Source organism: Carcharodon carcharias, chromosome 16, assembly GCF_017639515.1.
Source record: "Carcharodon carcharias isolate sCarCar2 chromosome 16, sCarCar2.pri, whole genome shotgun sequence".
Classification (NCBI taxonomy): domain Eukaryota; kingdom Metazoa; phylum Chordata; class Chondrichthyes; order Lamniformes; family Lamnidae; genus Carcharodon; species Carcharodon carcharias.
In genome coordinates this window covers 17,301,169-17,326,155 of record NC_054482.1, presented here as the reverse complement: position 1 = coordinate 17,326,155, position 24,987 = coordinate 17,301,169, and the positions used below count along the sequence as shown (strand labels likewise).

The 24,987-nt window shown below is 44.3% G+C and overlaps 1 protein-coding gene across 3 annotated transcripts in view; it reads left to right on the top strand.

The window, feature by feature from the left end:
* lhx4 (LIM homeobox 4) overlaps nt 1-24,987 on the top strand; it is a 326,165-nt gene that overhangs the window by 43,958 nt on the left and 257,220 nt on the right. For all 3 annotated transcript variants that reach the window (XM_041208942.1, XM_041208941.1, XM_041208943.1), the window contains exons 5-6: nt 5,439-5,529; nt 15,368-15,513. In XM_041208942.1, the coding sequence (XP_041064876.1) occupies nt 5,439-5,529; nt 15,368-15,513 (237 nt within the window). The remainder of the gene's footprint in view (nt 1-5,438; nt 5,530-15,367; nt 15,514-24,987) is intronic.

Here is a 24,987-nt window from a genome sequence, read left to right as displayed (position 1 = left end):
GCAAGCATTAAAGGGGTAAGCATTGGGATGTGGGTATGCAGAGTAGCAACTTCTCATTCAGAGCTATTTCTTATGTAAGGTCTGACAGGTATTTAGAAAAATGGTAAAGTACTTGTTAAATAAGATACTCCATTCTCACATTGCAAAGTAGTTCTCATCGTTTGGTGATAACCCAGTTCATAGTATCTTGTACTATTGTTTCAGGTTATTTCTATTACCTTTGATATGATAGTAGTTCTGTTATGCTTCAGTGCTGCAAGGGTTAAGTCATCTGTCACCACAATGGGAGTAAGTGAAGGCTTTTAGTAAAGGTCCTGTAGATCAGAGCAGGCTTATGACCTGCAATTTGTTAAGAGCAAGCATTTTTCATTGTCTTCTCCCGAACATATCTTTTCTTTTTCCCAAATGAGTTCAGCAGTGCAGGTATCACAGGGAGGCAGGCTGTTGGGACATTGGTAAAGCATTGTCAAATGATGGGATTATGGGGTTACACCCACAGGTGACCTCATGCCCCCAGCGCACCACTTCCTACCATCTCAAACATACCACAGCGAGGATGCAGAAGAGAGCGTTTTTGAGGGATAAATTTGATGGTTCTTTCAAACAGGCTTGGTGAAAATGACCTCTTTCTGTTCTGTTCTGAACAACTGTATGGTTAATTCCTTCTGGTTGCCAGCATTGAGTGAGTTTCTCATGCTCAACGTGAAAAAAGAACAAATGCCTTCACACCCTCGTAAGTTCACCCTGGTAGTAAATTCAGAAACGCCCACATTGATATATTCAGATCTGAGGTTATGTAATTTTCTCCTCTCCTAAGTCCTTCACTCCCTTGCCTACATGACCATAACTCATGGAGTAAGCCTGGGCTGTGAGTCCAGGGTGCCGCAGTCATACTTTGTACTGTCTACCTGTAAATGCACTTCCAACAGAAGGTCAGAACAGAGCACTTGAAGCTGGAAACTGTGGGGGATTCTTTAGCGATGTCATCTGCACTCCACCCTTCGGATAGGGGACAGCTGTGGGTAGCAAGAAGTCTTTCTGGAATCACAGAATCATACAGCATGAAAGGAGGCCATTCAGCCCGTCATGTCAATGCTGGATCTCTAAAATTGTACCAATTACCATAATCCCAAGCCTCTGCTTTCTACAGAATCATGCACGTTTTTCCTTTTTAAATGGAGATCCAATTTCCTATTGAAAGTTCCTATTGGATCTGTTTCCACTGCCCCTTTGGGCAATGCATGCCATGTTTGGCAGTTGTACTGAGGCAGGGATAGATTCGGACAATGTTATTGTGGAGCTTTATAATGGCTAGGATATGAGGTCAGAAACTCAGCTTGGGGTCAAATTTGACACTTAAGGATGCACAGTCTGGGTTGGTTTGAGATAGTGGCTGGAGGGAGAGATGGAGCTGTAGACAAGGATACGGAGTTTGGGGTGGGGGCCAAAGACAATGACTTCAGTGTTTAACTGGAGGAAACCGCGACTCATTTAAGACTGGATGTTGGTCCAACAGTTTGACAGCACAACGGCAGTTGAGAGGTCAAGAAAGGTTAAGCTTATATGTGGAATCTGACCCTTTGTCTGCAGTTAATCTCGTGAAGGGTAGCGAGACAAAGAAAGAAGGCCACAGAAAGGTTTTTGCCATGAAGACCCTACACTGAATGAGTTTGGGCAGGCTTTCACCCTGTTCTGAAGATGATCATACTAGGGCTGAAAGAAGAGCCATTACTTGGAATATTCAGGCTATGATCAGAGAGGTATAGGGTGTGGGGAGGCGCTGGGTATGATCGGAGAGGTATGGGGTGTGGGGGAGGCGCTGGGTATGGTCGGAGGGGTGTGGGGGAGGCGCTGGTTATGGTCGGAGAGGCATGGGGTGTGGGGGAGGCGCTGGGTATGATTGGAGAGGTATGGGGTGTGGGGGAGGTGCTGGGTATGGTCGGAGAGGTATGGGGTGTGGGGGAGGCCCTGGGTATGATCGGAGAGGTATGGGGTGTGGGGGAGGCGCTGGATATGATCGAAGAGGTATGGGGTGTGGGGGAGGTGCTGGGTATGATCGGAGAGGTATGGGGTATGGGAGAGGCTGGGGTATGATCGGTGGGGTGTGGGGGAGGCCCTGGGTATGATCGGAGAGGTATGGGGTGTGGGGGAGGTGCTGGGTATGATCGGAGAGGTATGGGGTATGGGGGAGGCTGGGGTATGATCGGAGAGCTATGGGGTGTGGGGGAGGCTGGGGTATGATTGGACAGGTATGGGGTGTGGCGGAGGAACTGGGTATGGTCGGAGAGTTATGGGGTGTGGGGGGGTTCTGAGGTATGATCGGAGAGATATGGGGTGTGGGGGAGGCGCAGGATATGATCGGATAGGTATGGGGTGTGGGGGAGACGGGTATGATCGGTGGGGTGTGGGGGAGGTGCTGGGTATGATCGGAGAGGTATGGGGTGTGGGGGAGGCTGGGGTATGATCAGAGAGGTTTGGGGTGTGGGGGAGGCGCTGGGTATGATCGGATAGGTATGGGGTGTGGGGGAGGCTGGGGTATGATTGGAGAGTTATGGGGTGTGGGGGAGGCCCTGGGTATGATCGGAGAGTTATGGGGTGTGGGGGAGGCGATGGGTATGATCGGAGAGATATGGGGTGTGGGGGAGGCGCTGGGTATGATTGGAGAGGTATGGGGTATGGGAGAGGCTGGGGTATGATCGGTGGGGTGTGGGGGAGGCCCTGGGTATGATCGGAGAGGTATGGGGTATGGGGGAGGCTGGGGTATGATCGGTGGGGTGTGGGGGAGGCCCTGGGTATGATTGGAGAGTTATGGGGTGTGGGGGAGGCGATGGGTATGATCGGAGAGATATGGGGTGTGGGGGAGGCGCTGGGTATGATCGGAGAGGTATGGGATGTGGGGGAGGCGCTGGTTATGGTCAGACAGATATGGAGGGTGGGGTAAGCGCTGGGTAAGTTCGGATAGGTATGGGGTGTGGGGGAGGCACTGGGTATGGTCGGTAGGGTGTGGGGGAGGCTGGGGTATGGTTGGAGAGGTATGGGATGTGGGGAAGACGGGTATGATCAGTGGGGTGTGGGGGAGGCGCTGGGTATGATCGGATCGGTATGGGTTGTGGGGGAGGCTGGGGTATGATTGGAGAGATGTGTGTGCGGGAGGCTGGGGGTGTGCTGAGCTTGGTGTGCAAGGGGACTGGAGAGAGGGAGCAGTCTCTATCTTGATGATAGAATTCCATGACTCCTCACACATTGATGATTGTGGAGAGGAGAGAGGTTTAAGGAGATGGTTGATCATGTCGAGCAGAAGCCAGGGCTTTTTCCTTGCATTTCAGGATGATCCTGGTGTGCCGGTCGGTTTTTGGTAGAGGAAAGTGAGGCCTTGAAGAGTGTGGGGCAAGTCTGGTTACTGATGGTTAGGCCAGCAATGTGCCAGATACAATCAAATGCCTATGTCTCTCCAACTTGATGAACTGAAGGGGAGGGTGGGGAGGATGCAGACCGACGAATGTGACCAGAAAGGGAAGCAATTAAGGGTCTATTAAGGACATTCCCACCAAAGATGTAAATGTAATAGTGTTTAAACAAATCAGTACAGACCATCTGAACCTTTAGAGGGGTTAAGATTAAACAGCAGTGTCCTTCAGTATCTGCTTCTACAGAACAAATACAGTTATTCAGTGACTTACCCCCTGCCCTCTCAACTGGGGAAATATGTGTAGCTGGGAGTGGGGATGGATCTTTTGCACAAAATTGTTTTAAAAAAGTAAGAAATTATAAAAATCATGGGAGAAATGATTTCAATCTGTAATTGTCCTGCTGATGTATTGGCTTAAAGGGCAAAGGTCAGCTGTGAAATTCTGAAAGGCCTTACATTTGCCTGGGCTTTCAAGGTGTTAAATGGGATTGCTGGAGGCGGAAGCAGAGGTTGATGTTTTAATAAATGGGGGTCGCCCCACGAGGGCCAAAGGTCATGGAAGTGTCAGACGGGGAATATGTCTTCTTGCTTAGGCAAAGTTTGACAGTTGTGTAGAATACATGTAGAAATCCGGTGGCGCAGAGGTTGCTGTTTCACCATCTGCCCTTCATCCCTTTGCCAAAGAGAGAATTCACAAGCAAGTTGGTGGCTGTGAAGGGGACTGCGATTATCATGTTTGAACAACTGGGAATACGCATGGGCCTTTTACTTCAGCGAGCTGAGTTTGAATCCAGACCAGGCAGTTCACTGTCGGCTAGCTCTGAAGATCCTACATTGAATGAGTTTGGCCAGACTTTCACCCTATTCTGAGCAGGTGTGGAGCCGGAGCAGTAACCTGACTCCATATGTTTAGAGTTCCCACTTGGAGAAGTCACAAAGATGGTTGGTGTGGGAAACGTGAATAGTAATACTATATTTGTGAAGTATGAGGGTGATCTATGTTTGGATTAAAGCATAGTACACTACATTTAACCTATCCTGTGCCTGGTCCGAGAGTGCTGACACTGGACACCAGAATTAGGAAAGTGCTCCAATTCTCAGCAACTGTAGAATTGAACAACAGCAATGTGTATTTATATTAGCATTTTTAACATAGTAAAATGTCCCAAAGTGCTTCACAGGAGCTTCATCGAACAAGATTTGACACCAAGCCACATAAGGATATCTCTTAGGAAAGGCAACCAAAAGCTTGGTCAAAGGAGCATCTTAGAAGGAAGAGGAGAGAGGTAGAGAAGCAAAGAGGATTAGGGAGGGAAATCTAGAGCCTAGGCAACCAAAGGCTTGGTCAGCAACGGTGGAGTGGTTAAAATCAGGGTTGCTCTCGATGCCAGAATTAGGTGAGCGCAGATATCTCAGAGAGTTGTGGGGCTAGAGAAGGTTACAGAGATAGGGAGGAACAAGGGTACAGAGAGATTTGAAAGAAAGGACAAGAATTTTAAAATTGAGAATTTGCCTGACTGGGAGTCAACGTAGGTCAGCAAGCACAGGAATGATGGGTGAATGGTTTGAGATAGGAAGCGGGCAGCACAGTTTTAAATGAGATCAGGTTTACGGAGGGTGCAAGGTAGGAGGCTGGCCAGGTGAGCATTGGAATTGTTGGGTCTTGAAGTAATAAATGCATGGATGAGCATTTCAGCAGCAGATGTGAAGAGCAAGAGCAGAAATGGGCAATGTCACAGAAGTGGAAATCCATGATCTTTGTCACCGTTAAGACAGCTAGTTAAATCTTGCCAAATTGACATGATACAGGTGCCACCTGTACTTTACCAATGTATCTCAGGATTGTTGCTATGTTCCATGCTTTGACCAGCCATATCTCAGCAACTGGTCGACTGGTATAGAGTCTGCTATTGACTTAAAATTCTGTTAATATGGGAAGGCTGGGAGACTCCTGTAAATATACAGGTATCCAAGGAATTGGATATATGTTTGAAAATTGTATATATAATTTTCCTTTCTTTAATTATAGCATGGCAGAGGTGCAGAACTTCTTTGTTGACAACAATGTTCAGTATTTGGCACTGATTGTCGAAGAAGGGAGCTCCTACCTGGGCCGAGAGGTAAGCTCTGTGTTCTTAGATTTCAATTGTTCCCGATGTTTCATTTAGTCAGATGTAACACTGATCTAATCCGGTTTGGTGGGGATGCCTGTTAATCTTCCCTTGGGTGTTTGCCCATCACTGATTGAAAAGGGTAGCTAGAAGCCCAAAGGCCTCTTATAATGCAGCTCAGTAACAAGCCTCCAAGTGTTGTGCAACATCACATGTAAAAACATACTCTTCAGTGCCCATTTCCCAGATCATGGACGGTGGTGACTAGTGACTTTGACTTCTCATCAAAGTGAGAATATCAGACTGAGAAAAATTGAATCATTTTCCTTGTTTCAAAAAGAAACTATATGCAACCAACAGGATACAATGCAGCTATTGAACAAGGTTATTTTAACCACATCTCCCTTTCAATAAGGATAAGGACAGCAATGTCATGGGAACTCCAACAGCTATAAGATCCCCTCCAAGTCACACCAACTTGCTTGGATGTGTGTTTATGTGTACGTGTGGGGTGTCTGCAAAGCCAATTTCAGTAATTCAGTAAAGCAATACTAGCCTTGTACACTATCTGACAGGTTAATAGCCGTGTTGGTGAGACCAGCTCCTGATAAGAGACTGTGTGAACTGAGCTCACCTACAAAGTTTCAACAGTTACTGGGAGGAGAGATAGGGAACAACTCCCTAGAAAAAGGGGACATGGTGATAATTTTAACTAATCTGACTAAAAGTGATTTCTCACACAAAGGATGGCCGGAATATGGACTGTGCTGTTTTAGAAGGTCATAGATAAAGAATAGTTGGGCTGTTTACAACACAGTTAGATACTTACTTGGGGTTATGGAATTTGGAAAGGGTATGGAATTTGAAAAGGGGTATTTACTCAGGGGATGGAATCTGGAAAGTGTTATCTACAGTTGGGGTAAGGAATTTGGAGAGGGGAGCAGCAAATTGGGATTGCATCAATTACCATGGCTAACAAAATGGTGGAATAAGCTTAATGGGCACAATGGTCCACTCCTGTTCCCAAAAACAGGCTGGGATTGAGGCTGACTGAGTAACAGCACAGATCTGAAGCTGAGCCATACAGACCAGGAAATGCTTAGTTTGCACTGAACTCGCAGATGAAGGGGCAAGTCATTGTAGGAATGCTCCTCAGTGCCTGGCCTCAGTGCCCTGGGATACTGAGTAGAAGAAAAGAAAACCCATCAGCTGAGTTTTCTGCTCCTAAGGAGCTGGTTGCTATGCCAATTTTATTTTTCAGGCAGCAAGATTTGTCATTTGAGGATCGGAAAGTAAACCATCTCGACACTGCTATTGAGAAGCATGGGCATGTGGCCAAGGACAGTCTGACTTGACTGTAAAGCCCCACATTGGAAGGGCCTGCCAATGCCCATTGACTGGGCTCATAGGTGAACAATGGTCACTTAACAGAGAGGCTGGCCCAGCCTGAGCCTCATGGGACTGTATCCAACTAGGGGTGGCTGCCCCTAGATAGATTTTTGGGTATTATGGGAATTAAGGAATGTGGCAATACTGTAGGAAGGTAGAGTTGAGGTAAAAGATCAGCCATGATCTTGCTGAATTCCAGAGCAGGTTCAAAGGGCCAATTGGCCTATTCCAGCCTCTCTTCCTTTTGTCCAGGGAGGGAGGACCAATATTGAGGGGCGCAGCTGGAGAATCAGATTTTTAACTGGCTTACTCCAGACATGGGGATATGTGTTCCTGTTTTTAATTCATTCACGGGATGTAGGTTTCACAGGCTGGGCCAGCATTTATTGCCCAAATCTCTCGCTGCCCTTGAGAAGGTGGTGGTGAGCTGCTTTCTTGAACCGCTGCTGTCCATGTGGCGTAGGTACACCCACAGTGCTGTCGGGGAGGGAGTTCCAGGATTTTGACCCAGCTGAGTGAGGGTGGGGGTTAGGGACACCTTTCTGTGTAGCATAGCCCTCATTACCTTGCTGGGCTGGAATGTTAACGTTTCATTCTCTGTGTGGGGAACCATTCTGGTGACCCCAGTCAGCAAGAAACTCAATAGAATTGCAGGGGAGGTAGCGTCTTTCTCGATCGTGGATTGTCATCAAATTCAGTAATCAGTCCAAACACACGTGCGCATTTGGCACCAAATTAACTTGCCGAAAAAAGGCTGACAGGATTAGGCATAGAAGGTAGAGCACAGAAATATTTGGCCCAACTAATCTGTGCGAGTGTTTGGACTCCATTTGAGATTCCTACCACTCTATTTCACCTATAACCACTCCCTAAGTAAAAATGTTTCTTCTGAGTTCCTTATTGGATTTAATGGTGATTCTTTCTCAATTCCTGCAGAGATTGTTAGGAGGAATATCATCTTAGCTTGTGTCAACAGGAGCCAAGCCAGCTGGTGAAGCCATAATCTAGACACAGAGCATTTCTTTGTTCAGAGAGTTGATTGACTTGTCCAGTCTCACAGCTCTTCTCCCACACAACCTTGTGTCCCAACTATCCCCTATGTCTAGACTCTTTTTAGAAACAAAATCAATAACTTAAACTAAAAATCAATAAAGGGGTACTGTAACTAAAACAAAAGCATGACAGGAAACTTACAAAACAAAATCAAAATGCCATTTCCGGTCTTGATGATGCACCCCAGTCCCCACAGTGCCTACCAATCACGGAAGGCTTCTAGTGTATCGGTGGACACGGCGTGCTCCCTCTCCAGGGCCATTTAGCCGCGGTAGAAGGGCAGAGAGTCAGGTCAGATGACCCTCTCGACTGCCCACTGCCTGGACCTGTTAATGGCCACTTTGGCCAGGCCTCCCCTATTTATATGTGCTCAAAAACAATTAATACCCATCATCTGTTTCTGTTAACCTTAACAATGTAATTGATAAGACATTGACAGCCTGCTGGGTATTTAAGTTCTAAATGGATGCATTTAGATGCTTCCAACCCAGTTCCATAACTTAAAGCTCTCCATAGCTCGGGACTAAATTCCCATTTGCACTCACAGGCTGGCTGGTGAAGTGTAATTGAGGTTGTCTGTCTGTAGGGCTGAGGATATGAAATATAGTCTAGAAAACTTTGCTCTGAAACCTCACTGCCCTGACTTGGAAGGTTTTGAAATGCTCAGTCTTCCCCACTGCTTTCCTTGCTCTCCTGATCTATCACTATTAGTTCCTTCCCATGCTTTCATATATCTGTCCTGATTGAGTGTTATCATTCGAAAGGGTGAGAAGGGACTGACACCATTTACGTGTGAAGATATCAAGAGTCAATCTTCCATTGGGGTTTGGATATGATCAGGAGTTCAGTGAAGTGGAGGGGAGATTAATGTGCCTCTTCAAATAAAATCTGTCGGCTTTGGGGAATTAATGCATCACTAAATGCGTCATTCATTCCTTTTTGTCGGAATTATGTCCTCATAGTTGAATGATGACTCCACACAGCAGGGGCCCATTTCCAAGCAATCTTTCTTGGAACACACAAGAGAGGCAATTGCACAATGCTGCAAAACAGACAATTCTGCTGGGAAACAATGATTAGAGGTTTTAACAAGCTGGCCGAATGCCTTACTCCAAAACATCCTGTAGATTTCCAGTGTCAGAAGGTTGGCCAAGTGGCTTATTTGGCATAATAATGCAAGCAGTGTTCTCACTGTAATCTCACTTACATTTATGTAGCACCTTTCATGACCTTAGGACGTCAATGAACTACTTTCTGAAGTATAGCCATTGCTGCAATGTAGGGAAGCAAGCAATTTTGATGTAACGGTAGGGTGTGGATTTTTGTACCACTCCGTCTGAGCTGTGGAAAATGCTCAGCAGAAAAAATTAGGTTATGTTGGGTACAGTTTCTGATCCAAAGGCTAACGTCAATGGATTAATGTCTGTGTAAAAATAGAGCTCTCGGGAATGCAGTATGAGTACAATAAGCATTTGTGCATTAACCTTACTCATCAAAGACTTCACCTTGGGGATTTTGCCAATCCAAACTTGGAGCCTGCCTGAAGAAGGCAATTGAGCTGGGCTGATGGACTGGTGGTTACTCCCCGGTTACTGGTGGTGGTTTGTGGCGGGTAATTTGAGGCATTAACAAAGACGACATTTGCTCGATGACATCCAAGGTGATTTAACTCAATGGAAACACTGGCTTAGTTTGTATCTTCTTTGCTGAGGACTGTTTTTGTGTTTTGCAATGATGAGTTTTAGTTCTACAAAAGTGGAACCTGGTTTTCACTAAGACATCCACATAAATGACAGAGGTATGGGTTAAGTATTTTTCTAACCTGTCATACAGCTAAAGCACATGACATCTTAGGGGTACTGGCTCTGGACCCAGTTATTTGATGTTGGATGCTACCAAAGGTTTAATTGCAACAGTGTCATAAAGATTTTTTTTTACATCTGGTACCCAAACCTCACAAACTACCTCAGATCCAGATGTAACACTGAACAATGGCTCTGCCTCTTGATTGGGAATTAGAGACTTGAGTGCAATTTGAATTAATATCAGTTTTGTGGTACCGAAGGCCTGTCAGACTTGTCTTAAATTAGCTCCCTATGAAAGATAGCTCTTGCACAACTGGAACTAGGACTTGATTTTGTTAATGAGTTAGCATAATTTCCTCAGTAAATTCAGGACCTGCTGGCTTTGTCTACAGAGAGCTCTCGTGAACCCATAATACGCATTATCTCACAGTATGTGCTAGAAACAGCCATACTAGACGCCGATCTGAGGAGAACCCCTTGATTCATTGTATATTGAGATTTTCCACAGGCTTTGAAATCTGGCTGCACTTGACTCTGACATTGTACCTATCAAGTCAGCCTCTGGGTACTGTCTTGTGGCATTGATTTCCTGTAATTCTCCTTCAGAATGAAGTTGATCAAAACCCATAGATCTAGAATGGGTAAAAAACTGCCTTCCTCTTGGAGGATGCAATTTGTCAACAGGCATTAGTGTGTGAATGCATTTAAGGGGGTGCTAGGTAGGCATATGGGGGAGAAAGGAACAAAAGGATTTATTGAAGGACTGAGATAAGTAAGGTGAGAGGATGCTTGTATGAAGCATAAATACCAGCATCGACATGTTCAACCAAATGGCCTGTTTCTGTGCTGTAACACTCTGTGCAGTGGAGAGTCAAACTGAGTTTTCAGGGCTTAAAGGAACAATTTATGTTCTGGGAAGGTAGGAGGCCATTCTCTAAAGAATCCAAGAATACATCCCATCATAAAGTAGGGGACAACATTAGGCATTTTGTAATGAACTGAGGTCCTACTGCTCTCAGTTGAATTTCCCACCTAGTTTCCTAACCAAGGCCAGAGTCTGCATGGTCAGTCACGGCAGTGCTTGGATAGTCAGTTAGCAACCTTCTTTTCTGGCCACTTTCAGCCCTCTTCACTTACAATTTTTTAAACTGCAGAAACTGCAGGGAACAAATGTGAGAAGATGTGGTCTAATCAAAGAGTAGAGACAACGTAAGAGAGGAAGGTATTCATTTGGAAAATAATAAACAAACCATGACAGGAAGGAACAGAGAGTACAAGTTTAAAAGTAAACCAACTGATAAGGCTAGAGGTTACAAAAATAATAAAAGGAGAACATTTAAGGCTCTGTACCTGAATGTACATAGCATTCAAAACAAAAGATGAACCGATAGTGCAAATAGAGATAACTAAATACAACCCATTAGCCATTACAGAGACATAGCTGCAGGATGGCATAGATTGGGACCTGAATATTGAAGGGTATGTGACTTTTAGGAAGGATAGGAAGTCAGGGAAAGGTGGAGGGGTGGCTCTGTTAATTAAAAACGACATTAGCACAATAGAGAGGGATGACCTAAGTTCAGGAAACCAGGATATAGAAGCAGTTTGGATAGAGATGAGGAATGATAAAGGCAAGAAGTCACTTGTGGGAGTGGTGTACAGGCCCCCTGCCAGTAATCGCATGAATTCACCAAGGCTCCTTCGAACAGCACCTTCCAAACCCATAACCACTACCATCTAGAAGGACAAGGGCAGCAGTTATATGAGAACGCTATCACCTGGAAGTTCCCCTCGAAGTCACTCCCATCCTGACTTGGAAATATATCGCCGTTCCTTCACTGTCGCTGGGTCAAAACCCTGGAACTACCCCCCTGCTAACAGCCCTGTGGGTGTACCTACACCACATGGACTGCAGCAGTTCAAGAAGGCAGCTCACCACCACTTTCTCAAGGGCAACTAGGGATGGGCAATAAATGCTGGCCCAGCCAGCGAAGTCCACATCCCAAGAATGAGTAAAAAAAAAGAATGGGGCATCAAAGAAGAAATAGACGGAGCTTGCCAGAAAAGCATGGCAATTATCACGGGGGACTTTAATCTACATATAGACTAGATGGGCAAAGGTAGCATAGATGATGAATTCATAGAAGTTTTTGGTTTAATTTGTTATATCAATGCATTCTGGGGTCAAGCAGGGAGTCAGCTTTACTAGACCTGCCATTGTGCAATAAAATAGGATTAATTAATGACCTAATAGTGAAGGTACCCCTAGGTAGCAGTGATCATAATATGATTGAATTTTACATTCAGTTTGAGGGAGAGAAGAGTGGGTCTAAGACTAGTATTTTAAACTTAAATAAGGGCAATTATGAGGGCATGAAAGCAGAGCTAGAGAAAGTGAACTGGCAATTAAGGGATGGGTCAATAGAGATTCAGTGACAGATATTTAAGGGGATATTTCCGAAAACACAGAATAGACACTCTCCAATGAGAAAGAAAAATTCCAACAGGAGGACCCACTGTCCATGGTTAACTAAGAAAGTTGAAGATAGTATAAAACTTAAAGAAAAAGCATATAATTGCACAAAGATGGGTGGTAGGTCTGAAGATTGGATAGAATATAAAAAACAGCAAAGAATGAATAAAAGATTGATACAGAGGGAAAAATTAGAGTACAAAAGCAAGCTAGCTAGAAATAAAAAGACGTAGTAAGAGTTTCTCTAGATATTTAAAAAAGAAAAGAGTTTAAAAAGTGAGCATTGGACCTACAGAAAGTGAGTCTGGGGAGTTAATGAAAAATAAGAAGATGGATATATGCAGATGAATTGAACAGGTATTTTGCATCGGTCTTCACTATAGAGGATATAAGCAGCATCGCAGAAATAGCTGAATATCAGGAATTGGAAGGGAGGGAGGAACTCAATAAAATTACAATCACCAGGGAGTGGTACTTAGCAAATTGTTGGAATTGTGAGTTGCCAAGTCCCTGGGTCAGGATGAATTTCATTCTAGGGTTTTAATGAGATCGTTGATGCGTTGGTTCTAATTTTCCAAAATTCATCAGATTCGGGAAGATTCCATTAGATTGGAAAACAGCTAATGTAACTCTTTTATTCAAATAGTGGGGGAGACAAAAAGCAGGAAACTATAGGCCAATTAGCTTAACATCTGTCATAGGGAAAATGTTACAAGCTATTATTAAGGACATTATAACAGGGCACTGAGATAAATTCAAGGTAATCAGGTAGAGTCAACAGGGTTTTGTGAAAAGTAAATCATGTTTAACCAAATTATTGAAGAAGTAAAAAGTGTTATGGATAAATAGGAACTGGTGGATGTACTGTACTTAAATGTTCAGAAGGCATTTGATAAGGTGCCACATCAAAATCTCTTATGAAAAATGAAAGCTTATGGTGTAGGGATAACATATTGGCCAAGATAGAAGATTGGCTAACTAACAGGAAACAGAGAGTTGTCATAAATGGGTCTTTTTCTGGTTGGCAGGGTGTGTTGAGTGGTGTGCCACAGGGATCAGTACTGGGACCTTAACTTTTTGCAATTTATATAAATGATTAGGATGAAGGTACAGATGGTATGGTTGCTAAATTTGCTGATGACACAAAGATAAGTAGGAAAGTAATTTGTGAAGAGGAAGAAGGAGGCTACAAAAGGATATTGATAGGTTAGGTTAGGGCAAAGATCTGGCAAATGGAGTATAATGTGGGAAAATGTGAGGTAGTCTATATTGGCAGGATGCATAAAAAAGAGACATATTATCTAAACGGTAATGGATTGCAGAGCTCTGAGATGCAGAGGGATCTGGGTGTCCTAGTGCATGAATCACAAAAGGTTAGTATGCAGGAAGTAATTAGCAAAGCAATTAAAATGTTATAATTTATTGTGATGGGAAATGAATAGAAGGGTAGGGAGATTATGCTTCATTTGTATAGGGCATTGGTGAGACCACATCTGGAGTGCTGTATGCAGTATTGATCTCCTTATTTAAGGAAAGATGTAAATGCTTTAGAAGCAGTTCAAAGAAGGTTTACTATATTAATACCTGGAATGGGCAGGTTGTTTTATGAGGAAAGGTTGAACAGGCTAGGCTTGTATCCGCCGGAGTTTAGAAGAGTAAGAGGTGACTTGATCGAAACCTTTAAGACCCTGGGGGACCTTGACAGGGTGAATGTGGAGAGGATGTTCCCTCTTGTGGGAGAATCTAGAACTCAAGGTCACTGTTTCAAAATAAGCGGTCCCCCATTTAGGACAGAGATGAGGGGGACTTTCGGAGGGCTGTGCAACTTTGGAATTCTCTTCCTCAAAAGGTAATTGTTGCAGAATCCTTGAGTATCTTTAAGGCAAAGGTAGATAGATTCTTGATAAGCATGGGGGTGGAAGGTTATCAGGGGTAGAAAGGAATGTGAAGCCGAGGTTAAAATTAGATCAGCCATGATCTTATTTTGGCGAAGCAGCCTCAAGGGGCCAAGTGGCCTGCTCCTGATTCCTGTGATTGTATGTTCATAACTATTCTCTGCTACAAAAGCAGCTCCATGTGTCACAGATGAGAGGCCTTCAAGCCATGCATGGGGCCAGACAATCTGTTTTTGTATTTATGACTTTCAGTTTACCAGAATTTCTAGGCATCAGGAGATGGATCTTTCTACCTGAAGAACTAAGTCATTACCATTTTGCTCACTTTTAGTGACATTCCTCTTAGCAATGGGTATCACTGCAACATTGGTCAAGGCAGTGTCTTCAAGCTAGGCATATGACGCTATATAGCAAAACCCAAAAAAAAAATGAATTAGAAAGAAAGACTTGCATTTATATAGCACTTTTCACCACCACCAGATGTCTCAAAGCACTTTACAACCAATGAAGTATTTCTGTAGTCACTGTTGTAATATGGGAAGCATGGCCACTTGCTTGCGCACAAGAAGATCCCACAACCAGAAATGTGATAATGACTAGATAATTTGTTCTTGTGATGTTGATTTGAGGGATAAATGTTGGCCAGGACACCAGAGATAACTTCCCTGCCCTTCTTCAAAACAGTGTCATGAGATCTTTTACATCCTCTCGAACTGATAGGATAGGGCCTCAGATTAACATCTCATCCAAAAGACAGCAGAATGATATACCTTGAAATGTTTTTTCCTTCATTTTAATGCTCTCAGTTTCCTGTAGTATAAACAGGATTGGCTGACTATTGGTATTCCAATGGGGAGCTCAGAATTTGCAGGTTGCACTGGAGTACTTAATTATAAATTAATCAGCATGTTACATCAATGTCACGTATAGGTGCACTCTCCATTATTGCTTTTCAGGAACCATTCCTGTCACTGTTAGAACCAACTGTCTCACTTTTTCAGTAAGTGGTTAGACCTCCTATGGTAAGATTCAAAGCAGGCAAACTCATCCTGTTGTTCATTATAGGGGGAGAACAAAGTGTTGTGAATATGAAATGGAATCCCAAAAGTGGGACTAAAATGATCACCAGAACGCACATCACCCATGTAGTTTGTTTCTCCTGTGGTGTTGTTTCACACGGTCTTTTGGTTGGTTTGAAGGAAGCTTCTGATTGGTGCCTGTTGTACTCACAGGTGATCCTGGATATGCTGCAGTACGAGAACATCGCTGTGCGCCGAGTTCTGAGCAGTGAAGAGAATCTCACAGTGACACTTGATGTTCAGGAGATCCCATCTTGTTACCTATACTTCTCTAACAGCACCCACAGGAAGGTCACAGTGTATGTACATTTCTCCAGTTACAAGTGTGTTGCATGCTTTGTGTGCCACAGGTCTTGTTGTCAGCTATTGCCACAAGTACAAGACCATTATAGCTATTAATACAGGACATGTTGTATACACCATTCGCGTTGAACTGAACATTGATGGCTATTTAATTGCTCTGAACTTTTTCTGAAACTTCATGTCTCTTAACATTGCACATTATGTTCAGTTTGGGCAACACTTTCATAACCTTCTGTCCCAACCAGGTAACCAGTTCAGGTGGCTTGAATCATGCTGCAACAGTTGCATCTTGAAGATGCCGGCTTTTTACTTAGATAACACTTTTCGGCTGTCTGCCACACACCTTCTGATTTAGAGACGCAAGAGCTACCAACTTGGCCACAGCTGATGTGCAATGTTATGATCACGTTACTGTAAAGTGTGTATTTGCTAAGAAAAAATGTTTTTCAAACCTTTATTTTGAACATTAGCAACTTTACAGAGAAGCAAACAACAGTGAAATTTTCTTTCAGAAAGCCCAATGAATGAGTTGGGGAAACCCGCTGTCCATCACCAGGATTAATTTAACAGGAGTGACGATGCAAATGGGGGTTGTATTCCCTGGAATCTAGAAGATTAAGGGATGACTTGATTGAAGTTTTCAAGTTATTAAGCGGGACAGATAGGGCAGATAGAGAGGAACTATTTGTGCCGACTGGGGAGTCTAGGATTAGGGCACATGGTCTAGAAATTAGAGCCAGGCTTTTCAGAAGTGAAGTTAGGAAACACTTCTACACGCACAGAATGGTAAAAGCTTGGAACGCTTTCCTGCATAGGGCAATTGACGATAGATCAAATTGTAAGTAATAAATTTGAATTTGATAAGTCTTTTGTTAACCAAAGTTTTTAAGGGATATAAGTCAAAGACATACACATGGAAGTGGGTCGCAAATCAGCCATTGCCTCATCCAATGATGGAACAGGATTAAGGGCTAAGTGGCCTACTCCTGTTCCTATTTTCCTCAGGATGATTATAACCTTGCTACAAAATAGCTGCTATTGTGTGCTACAAAGTGTAACACCTTTAACATTAAAAATATCCATACAGGAAAGCAGACTGTATTAATAATGAGCATTCAACGTAACGCACTCACCAATTTAATACATTTCAGGTATCAGCCTTTGCAAAGCCTGTTTTGGTAACAGAAAAGATGGGCAAGAAACCAAGTCTTTATCCATGAGAGAGTGTTCTCCCTTGCCCTTCAAAATGCACCATGGGAGTCTTTTACGTCCACTTGAAAGGGCAGACTCAGTCTAACATCTCATCCAAAAGACAGCACTTCCATCAGTGCAGCAGGGCTGCAGTACTGTGCTAGAGTGTCCAAAGTGGGACTTGGGCCTACAACCTTCTGACTTAGAGGCGAGCGTGTTTCCAATAGGACCATGGCTGGTGATGCCTCCTGACCTGCCTGACATTCTCCTTCTGAGCCTTTTCCCTCATAAAGCATCATTGACGGACGATTCTCATGGGTTATATTATACAAATATTAATATTATATTCTATTAATAATATAATTATTATTACTGATATTATGTATGTATTCTGTGTTAAACATCTTCAGACAGTATTATTTCTTGATGCTTAGTGATGCTAAACCTGAGAATGTTTGCGGAGGCCCCAAATTTCTAACAAGTCATTAATTATCTGAAAAACAGGAATTCTTCTGTTTGGTGTCAAACGAGAAAATTCATTCCTCTTGTTTCTTTGTGCCGAAGCTTTGATGCCAATATGCCTTTTTTATTGTGCCAAAGCTTTGATGCCAATATGCCTTTTTCATGTTCGGAATTCTTTACCTCAAAGGGCTGAGGCTGCACACTCGATGACTACATTAAAGACTGAGATCAATAGGGAATCGAGAGATATGAGAATAGGGCTGGAAAGTGCAATGAAGGTGGAAGATCAGTCATGATCTAATTGAATGGCAAAGGTAGGCTCGAGAGGCTGAATGGCCTACTTCTGCTCCTACTTCTCATGTTCTAATGTTACTGGTCAGAGCGTATGTATCAAAGGAGTGATACATTGAAGTAGAAATGTATAGACGTTAACCACATGAAACAAGCCATTCAGCCCAATCAATCTATACTGTCACTTACCCTCCATATGAGCAAATATTTCTAATCATAGTTACTCACATTGTTCCCCAAGTCCCTTCAACTCCTTCTCCTTGATCCACCTGTCGAATCTAATTTTGACATAGGTTTCTACCTCAGCCTGAAATTGTGGCATCATAAATCATTTGTCATCATATACAATGTACTATTCTCTCACCCCCTTCCTCCAAAAAGACACTGGTTTCGTAAACATTCTTGATTTCGAACAGCTTTTCTGTTACAATTTTTGTTATATACACTTCCCTGAAGTGCTGGGTGTCGGTGTGCATTGGTGCTATGGTGCAGGAGTTACTGATGTGCTGCAGCTTATAACCTGAAGAGCTGAGGACTAACTGCACAACCATACGGCAGTGCATTCCTAATGAAAGAAGTTGTGGAGTGTTCACATTTCAGGAGGTTCCTGGTATGTTTATGTTGTGTGTGCTCGTGCATTTCAGTGTTTGGCCACCCTGGGAGTGGCCACATTCTCAAAGTCCCAACCCTGAACTGGTGTTTCCCATCTTCACAGAGCGGGACTGGAGTCGGGACTGGGCTCACCAGGCACAATTCATGGAAGTAGCGGGCCATTTAAATCATCAGCTGGACTCCCCTGACTTTCTGAAATTGCACGCACGCAAGAGTGCACTCTGACAGTTGGGAATCCCTCCCCCCCTCCCGCACAGCCGTCGGGCAGCACGCTGGGCAGGCCTTAATTGGCCCGCCCAATCAAAATGGCGGTGGGGCCCGTTTCAGTGGCGGAGTTCAGCTGCCCGCCCACCGCCGAGCCGGTGGGGTCCGCCTGCCCATCAAGGGCAAAATTCTGCCCAGGATGTTTGAACTTGGTGGTGTCGTGATCTAAGCTGATCTTACTATTGGACAAGTCAGATCCCAGAGGGGTACCTTTCTTGATAGATCCTAACTTTATTTTTGAAACCGTGGAGGCAGGTTACTGAACAAAAACTTTTAGCACAAAGAATAAAACATTTATTCAACAAGAAAAATGAACCATGATACTCCAGACAGAAAGGTTGGAAAAATCTCAATATAAACACAAGAAAATGATTCAAATATTCACAATTTCTTCACCCCAGCTATATTTTTACAGACACATACAAATTTGGAAAGATAAAGCAATTTACCAGATCTATCTTATACTCTAATATTCAGGGTAAGTATACGGAACATGTGAACCAACTGGCAAACTGTGGTCAGACACACCACACTCCAAAGTAAATGACGGATGTGACTAAAGCTGATTCTATGATTTCTCAACAACCCACCTAGATGCTTGTCACACCGCGTGCCAACAAGTCTCACTGAAACTCTGTGTCTTTCTCACGAGAGTTTTCAATCTCCACGTTTGAAAGACTTGCCTGGGAATGTTCTCCTAATGTTGCTCCCGCTCGGATGGCTTCAACAAGGTCCCATCTCCAGGGTTTCAATCTCACCTTCCGAGATTCCTTTCCCCTGGCTCGCCAAGTATGTTCAAGCCTCATCTTCCAAGCGCAAATTTCAGATCTTCGGTCATGCCAAGCAGAACATCACTGCTCTAAGAGGACCTCAATAAGGAGTCACCAGCCTACGGCTGCCTCCTTGGATCTAAAGGCCTTCTCTCGAGCCCATTGTGCTCCTTGCAGCTCCGTCTTTAATTCAGAGCCTATTTCTCTGCCTCTTTCTTTTAACATACCTATCCTGATTAGTTTGTGAACTTGTCCCTTCCCTGGGAGATTCTGAGGCCGCTTTATGTCCCACTCCTTAGTTTGGTACCACCTTCTTGGTTTGGGACCTTCTCTCTGTCCCCCTCCCTGCGTCCTGCTCCCAAGGACACCTTCTCTCGAATGGCACTCCAGTTCAGGTCACCTGAGCTGCTTTTCACGCCATTTCACTTTTTTTCTCCTTCTGAGTCAGCACACAGGGCTGGTTCCTGACCTGAGGAACAAGAAAGCACCAACTTCGTGTGTGCAGCATCCCTGGCCAGGACATGTGCGAAAGGCCCGAGGCCCACTGGGGACCGTAGTTCCCAGAATGTGACTGCTGATTTAGGTAAGTATTTTTGGCTTCATCGCAGTGAATTCTTTGGATAGCCAGGGTGCCCCTTTGGAGAGGTAATGTACCCCTTTGGATAAGGTTCGGGGACACTTTTGGGAGAGGTAAGGCACCCTTTGGATCGTTAGAATTAAATATGCTTACGCACATGTTATGCAAAAACTCATTGGAACTGTCCAGCTGTCGAGGAACTGTCAAGCTATCAAGGAATTGTCAAGGAGCTGTACAGCTGCTAAGGAATTGTCAAGCTATCAAAGCTGCCTAGGAAGTGTCCATGAATACTAGGTGGGTGTGCATGGAGGGGCTAAAGGCAAAGGGTGATGTGTGTGTGTGGGGGGGTGGGTATGGTTTGCCATGAGTTGGCACTGAGTTGGCATTGGAAGTAAGAGGGACCATGGGGGGTGGGTACAGGGACATGTGTTGGCATAGGTTCACATGGATGGAGGTATATGGAGTGTGTGGGTGTGAGGGCTGGAGAGGTGCTTTTTTTTTTTGTTCTCTTTTTATTTATTTAAACACAGTGTCAGATCGCAGAGACAGGCCTTGTACCAGACCTGTACACCTCTGCTCCTGGCAGCTTCGACATTCGTCTGGGGCTCCTCACCCCGACTTCTATTTCAGCCCACACTGGGAAGTCTTGCGACTCATGGTCACCTGTCCCGGGGACGCAAACCTGGGTCTTTGTGTGTGCATGCATGTGAACGTGCGTGTATGTGTTTTTCTCTTCTCTTTTCCCAACTGTTTTCAGCAATGCATCATTGAAACAGACAGACAGAGCCACAAAAACTACACCTGATCCCTTTCTCATGCTGCTGTGAAGCCAGATGCCAGGAAACTCTTGACAACAGCTTACCTCCTCTTGAGAGGATCATGGGCAAGATTATTGCTCCATAATGTGTAACAAATTGTTGCTGTGTTGCTGCTACCCTGACGTTTTGCAAAATAAACTTCAACGATTAAACTATTTTGTGAATTGATGGTGATGCAAAGCAGGGTTGCTGGTATTCAGCCAGCTACCAGGGCTTCAGCGCCATCTATCAATCAGTGTGAGTAAGACAGGCAGGAAGAAGTAGCCTCTGAATTCGACCCAGTAGTAATAAATTAGTCACTTTATCTATTGTCCACATTAGGTGACTGAGATCGGCACTTGGCATGCTAATTAATGCTTTCCCCCTGGTGTCAGCGATGACTCAGTGGGTAACAACACTTCACCTTTGAGGCCATGAGTCCAAGATCCACTCCAGAGACTTGAGCACAAAGTTTAGGTGGACATTTGCTCTGCAGGTGCAATCTTTTGGTTGAGAGATCGAACTGAGGCCCTCTCTGCTCTCTCACTGGCAGATGTAAAAGACCCCATGGCACTACTCAAAGAAGAGCACAGGAGTCATCCCCTGTGTGTCCTGACCCAATGCCCATCCCTCAATCATCATCATCATCATCCTTCAAACAGACTATCTGGTCATTATCAAATTACTACTTGTGGGAGCTTGCTGTGCATAAACTGGCTGCCATGTTTCCTGCATTATGACAGTTAACCACACTTGGAAAATTAATTATTGGCTGGAGAGCACTTTGGGCCATCCTGAGACGGTGAAGATGCCACATAAGCAAACCCATGGGCCCTCACAGACACATCAGGACACCTTGGCACTGAGTATTAGCATGTAGGGCAGCACAGCCTAAGCACCCTGAAACCCTCAGTGTGGACACATTTCAGAGGGGGTGGGGTGGGGGTGCTGATCAGGAGCAGGAAACTTAACTGATATTCACCCCCCCCCCCTTCGTCTGCCACTTCCCCACCACCCCCCCCCCACCCCCGCTCCTGCTTTCCTCCATACTCCACTGCTTTACAGCCAATTGCAGTAAAGAAAAGCAGCTATTTCATTTTGATTTACTCCACATTACATTGAGGCAGAGAAAGATGAGGGGAGAGGACAAGGGTCACTGCATTGTCAACCTTGTGTTGGAATTGATCTGTGAGAGGTGGAGTGTGTAGTCACCGTGTTTGCAGCAAAATGCCTGTCAAACAAGACCCTGCTGAAATAATGAGGAAAGAACTTGGCATTTATATAGTGCCTTTCACAGCCTCAGGATGTCCCAACAGGCTTAGCAGCCAATTAAATACTTCCGAAGAGTCACTGTTGTAGTGTCGGAAACATGGGGGATACTTTATGCAGAGCAAGCTCTCTCACAGATGGCGGTGCGATAATGGCCCGATTATCTTTAGCAATGTGGGTTGAGGCAGGAGATCTCCCCTGCTCCCCTTCAAAATAATTAGTGCTGGAATGTAGGAACTGAGGCAGCCAAAATTGCACACGGGGAAGCTCCCACAAACAGCAACAAGGAAAGGGACAAGATAACCTTTAATGTATGTTGGTTGTGACTCAGGGCCGAGAGGGCTGCCCACTAAACCATGTCTTAAAAAGAATATTTAAGAGAGGGTTTTGGGGTTGGGGAGAAATACCTCACCTAGAGTACTGTGAGCACTTTGGGGCGTGAAGGATATATTGGCCTTAAAGGGAATTAAGTGTAGATTTACCAGAATGAGCCCTAAACTGCAAGGATTATATTCCAAGTAGAGATTACACAGACTCTGGTTGAATTTAGAAGGTAAGAGGGTGATTTAATTGAAGTTTTCAAGATATGTAAGGGAGCAGCTAGGGTAGATTGGGAAAATATGTTTTCACTGGTAGGGGAGTCTAGGACTAGGAGGCATAGTCTAAAAACTAGAGCCAGGCCTTTCAGCATTGAGATTCAGAAACATTTCTCCATGAGATCAATTGTTTATTTATAAATCTGATGTTGATAGATTTTTGTTAACCAAAGGTATGTAAGGAGTATGGGAGAAAGGCTGGTGTATGGAATTAGAGAGCAGCTCTGTCATGACCTCACTGAATGGTGGGACCAGGATCAAGGGGCTGAATGGCCTACTCCTGTTCCTATGTTCCTATAAACCTTCAATCAGGTGGCTGAATTTATTTTAAAAAAAACGGTAAACCAGCAACTAGAACATGTCAAACTTTTTGGGCTGAGGGGATAGGGCAATGAATGAGAATTGTACATACACTGCATTTCTCACTCTTTTTAAACAAAGAAGCCTTTCCACAGCTGCGTGATGAAGGGCCACAGCTAAAGTGAGAATCTGGCTTTCCCTACCCAGCTTGTTTCCTGGTGGTTTGGGTTTCTGAGTCCGAAACAGTTAATATCTCACTGCACGGAATATGCACAGGAGATTGTACGACTTTTGCACAATAGGAAGATGTTCCAAACTGTTGCATGAAAACAATAAGGTTTTTCTGGGTGACTGAACAGAGGCAACTGGAGCGATCAGCGAGTTAAGTGACAAGCAGATGGGACGTTCTCTCTGTGAATGGATGATTAATGCTGTGGAGCTGAGCGGTGGCACAGTGCGAGGAGCAATGGGGCAGCACACCACGTTTTGGTAAATGGGACTTGCCAGGGAGAATTTCATCAGAACCTGAGGGACAGATGTGGGAAGAAGCTAAAGTCAAGTGTAAGCCTGTCCCTGGCCACAGCATCCCTTTCCACTGTCTCCTGTGACAGACGCCGGGGATAATTGGATGGTGCTGATGACATTATCAAAGTGCCAGGCTTTCTTCAGAGCTAGTGGAGGGGAAAATTATTTGTGATCAAGTATGAGGCCTCCATCTGCTCATGGTTAAACAGATCCACAGCCCTGCATGTGTCTTTAAGAGGGGCTAAACAGAACAGTAAATATCAGGCAGCAAGGTCATGGAGAATTAATGGCAGGGGCATGTTGGGCACTGCCTCTTTCAAACTTTGAAGACCACCCAGTTACTTTACTCTACCTCCCATTGCTTCTTGCCTCTTTGCCCTCCCTTTTTTCTGTTTCTTTTTCTGCATCTTTTTCTCTTTCGTACTGTTCTCTTCTGTTTTTTCTCTGTACCTTTCTTTTCTCACCTTTACATCACTTTCTCTCTCTAGTCTGCCTGTCTCGGCTTTTCCCTTCTTTCCTTGCTTCACCTCACTTTTCCTCTTTCTGCCTCCTTTCTTTCTTTTTCTCGTTCCTTCTGTTTACTGTCACCAGTGTTGGACTTTCCACCGGCTAGTAACTCTTTTCAAACAAATATCTATTTGAGCATGTTTGTTTCCTTCTCTTTCCCCAACACCTGTGGAGGTCATTTTAACTTTGACCAATAGTGTAAAAGCAGACAATAATTGCATCGGCCACACTTTCTGCATCTGTCCCTCTTCATGTTTCCATTGAACATTGGAAAAGATGTATCTCAGGTGGCTGTCCCATTTTACACTGCCACCCATCATTGTTATTACCCTATGTGTCCTTCAGGGTCTTTTGGGGTGCATGTGGGCATTACTGGCAAGGTAGGATTTATTGCCCATACGTAGTTGCCCTGGAAAGGCTTGATATACTGAGTGACTTGCTGAACCACTTCAGAGGGCAGTTAAGCATCAAACACATTGGTGTAAAACTTTCTATAACATTTTCCAGGCGTGGGCTTTACTGGTAAGGCCAGCATTTATTGACCATCCCTTATTGCCCAGAAAAGGTGGGCTTAGGTTGCCTTTTAAACCTACAGCAGAGTATATACTTTGTAGTGAGTTTGAAAAACAGGCTTGCATTTATACTGTTCCTTTCATGGCCACAGGACATTCCAAAGTGTGTTACACCAATGAAGCACCTTTGAAACGCTATAAACGTAGGAAATATGGCAACCAATTTGTGCACAGCAAGCTCCCAAAGACAGTACCGTGATCTGTTTTCATAATGTTGATTGAGGGATAAATATTGGCCACTGACGCTAATTCCCCTGCTCTTCTTCAAAGTAGTGCCATAGGATGTGAGAGGGCAGAAGAGGCATCAGTGCAACATCTCGGCCAAAAGGTGGCAGCTCCAGTAGCGCAACATTCCCTCAGTACTGCAATGGAGTGTCAGCCTTGATTTCTGTGCTCAAGTTCTGGTGTGGGACTTGAACCCACAGCCTTCTGCCTTAGAGGTGAAAGTGCTACCAGCTGAGCCATGGCTGACACTATAATTGCATGACTTTCTAGACCACCTTAGAGTGTAGTATAGAGTCAACTATGTTGCTGCAGGTCTAGAGTAACATATAGACCAGACCAGGTAAGGGCGGCAAGTTTCCTTCTCTAAAGGATACAAATGAATTAGTTGGGTTTTTAATGGCAGTCTGAAAGCTTCAAGGTCACTTTTACTGTTGGCAACTTTATTTTATCTTCAGATTTTTTTGAAAACTGAATTTAAATTCTCAAACTGCCATGGTGGGATTTGAGCTTGT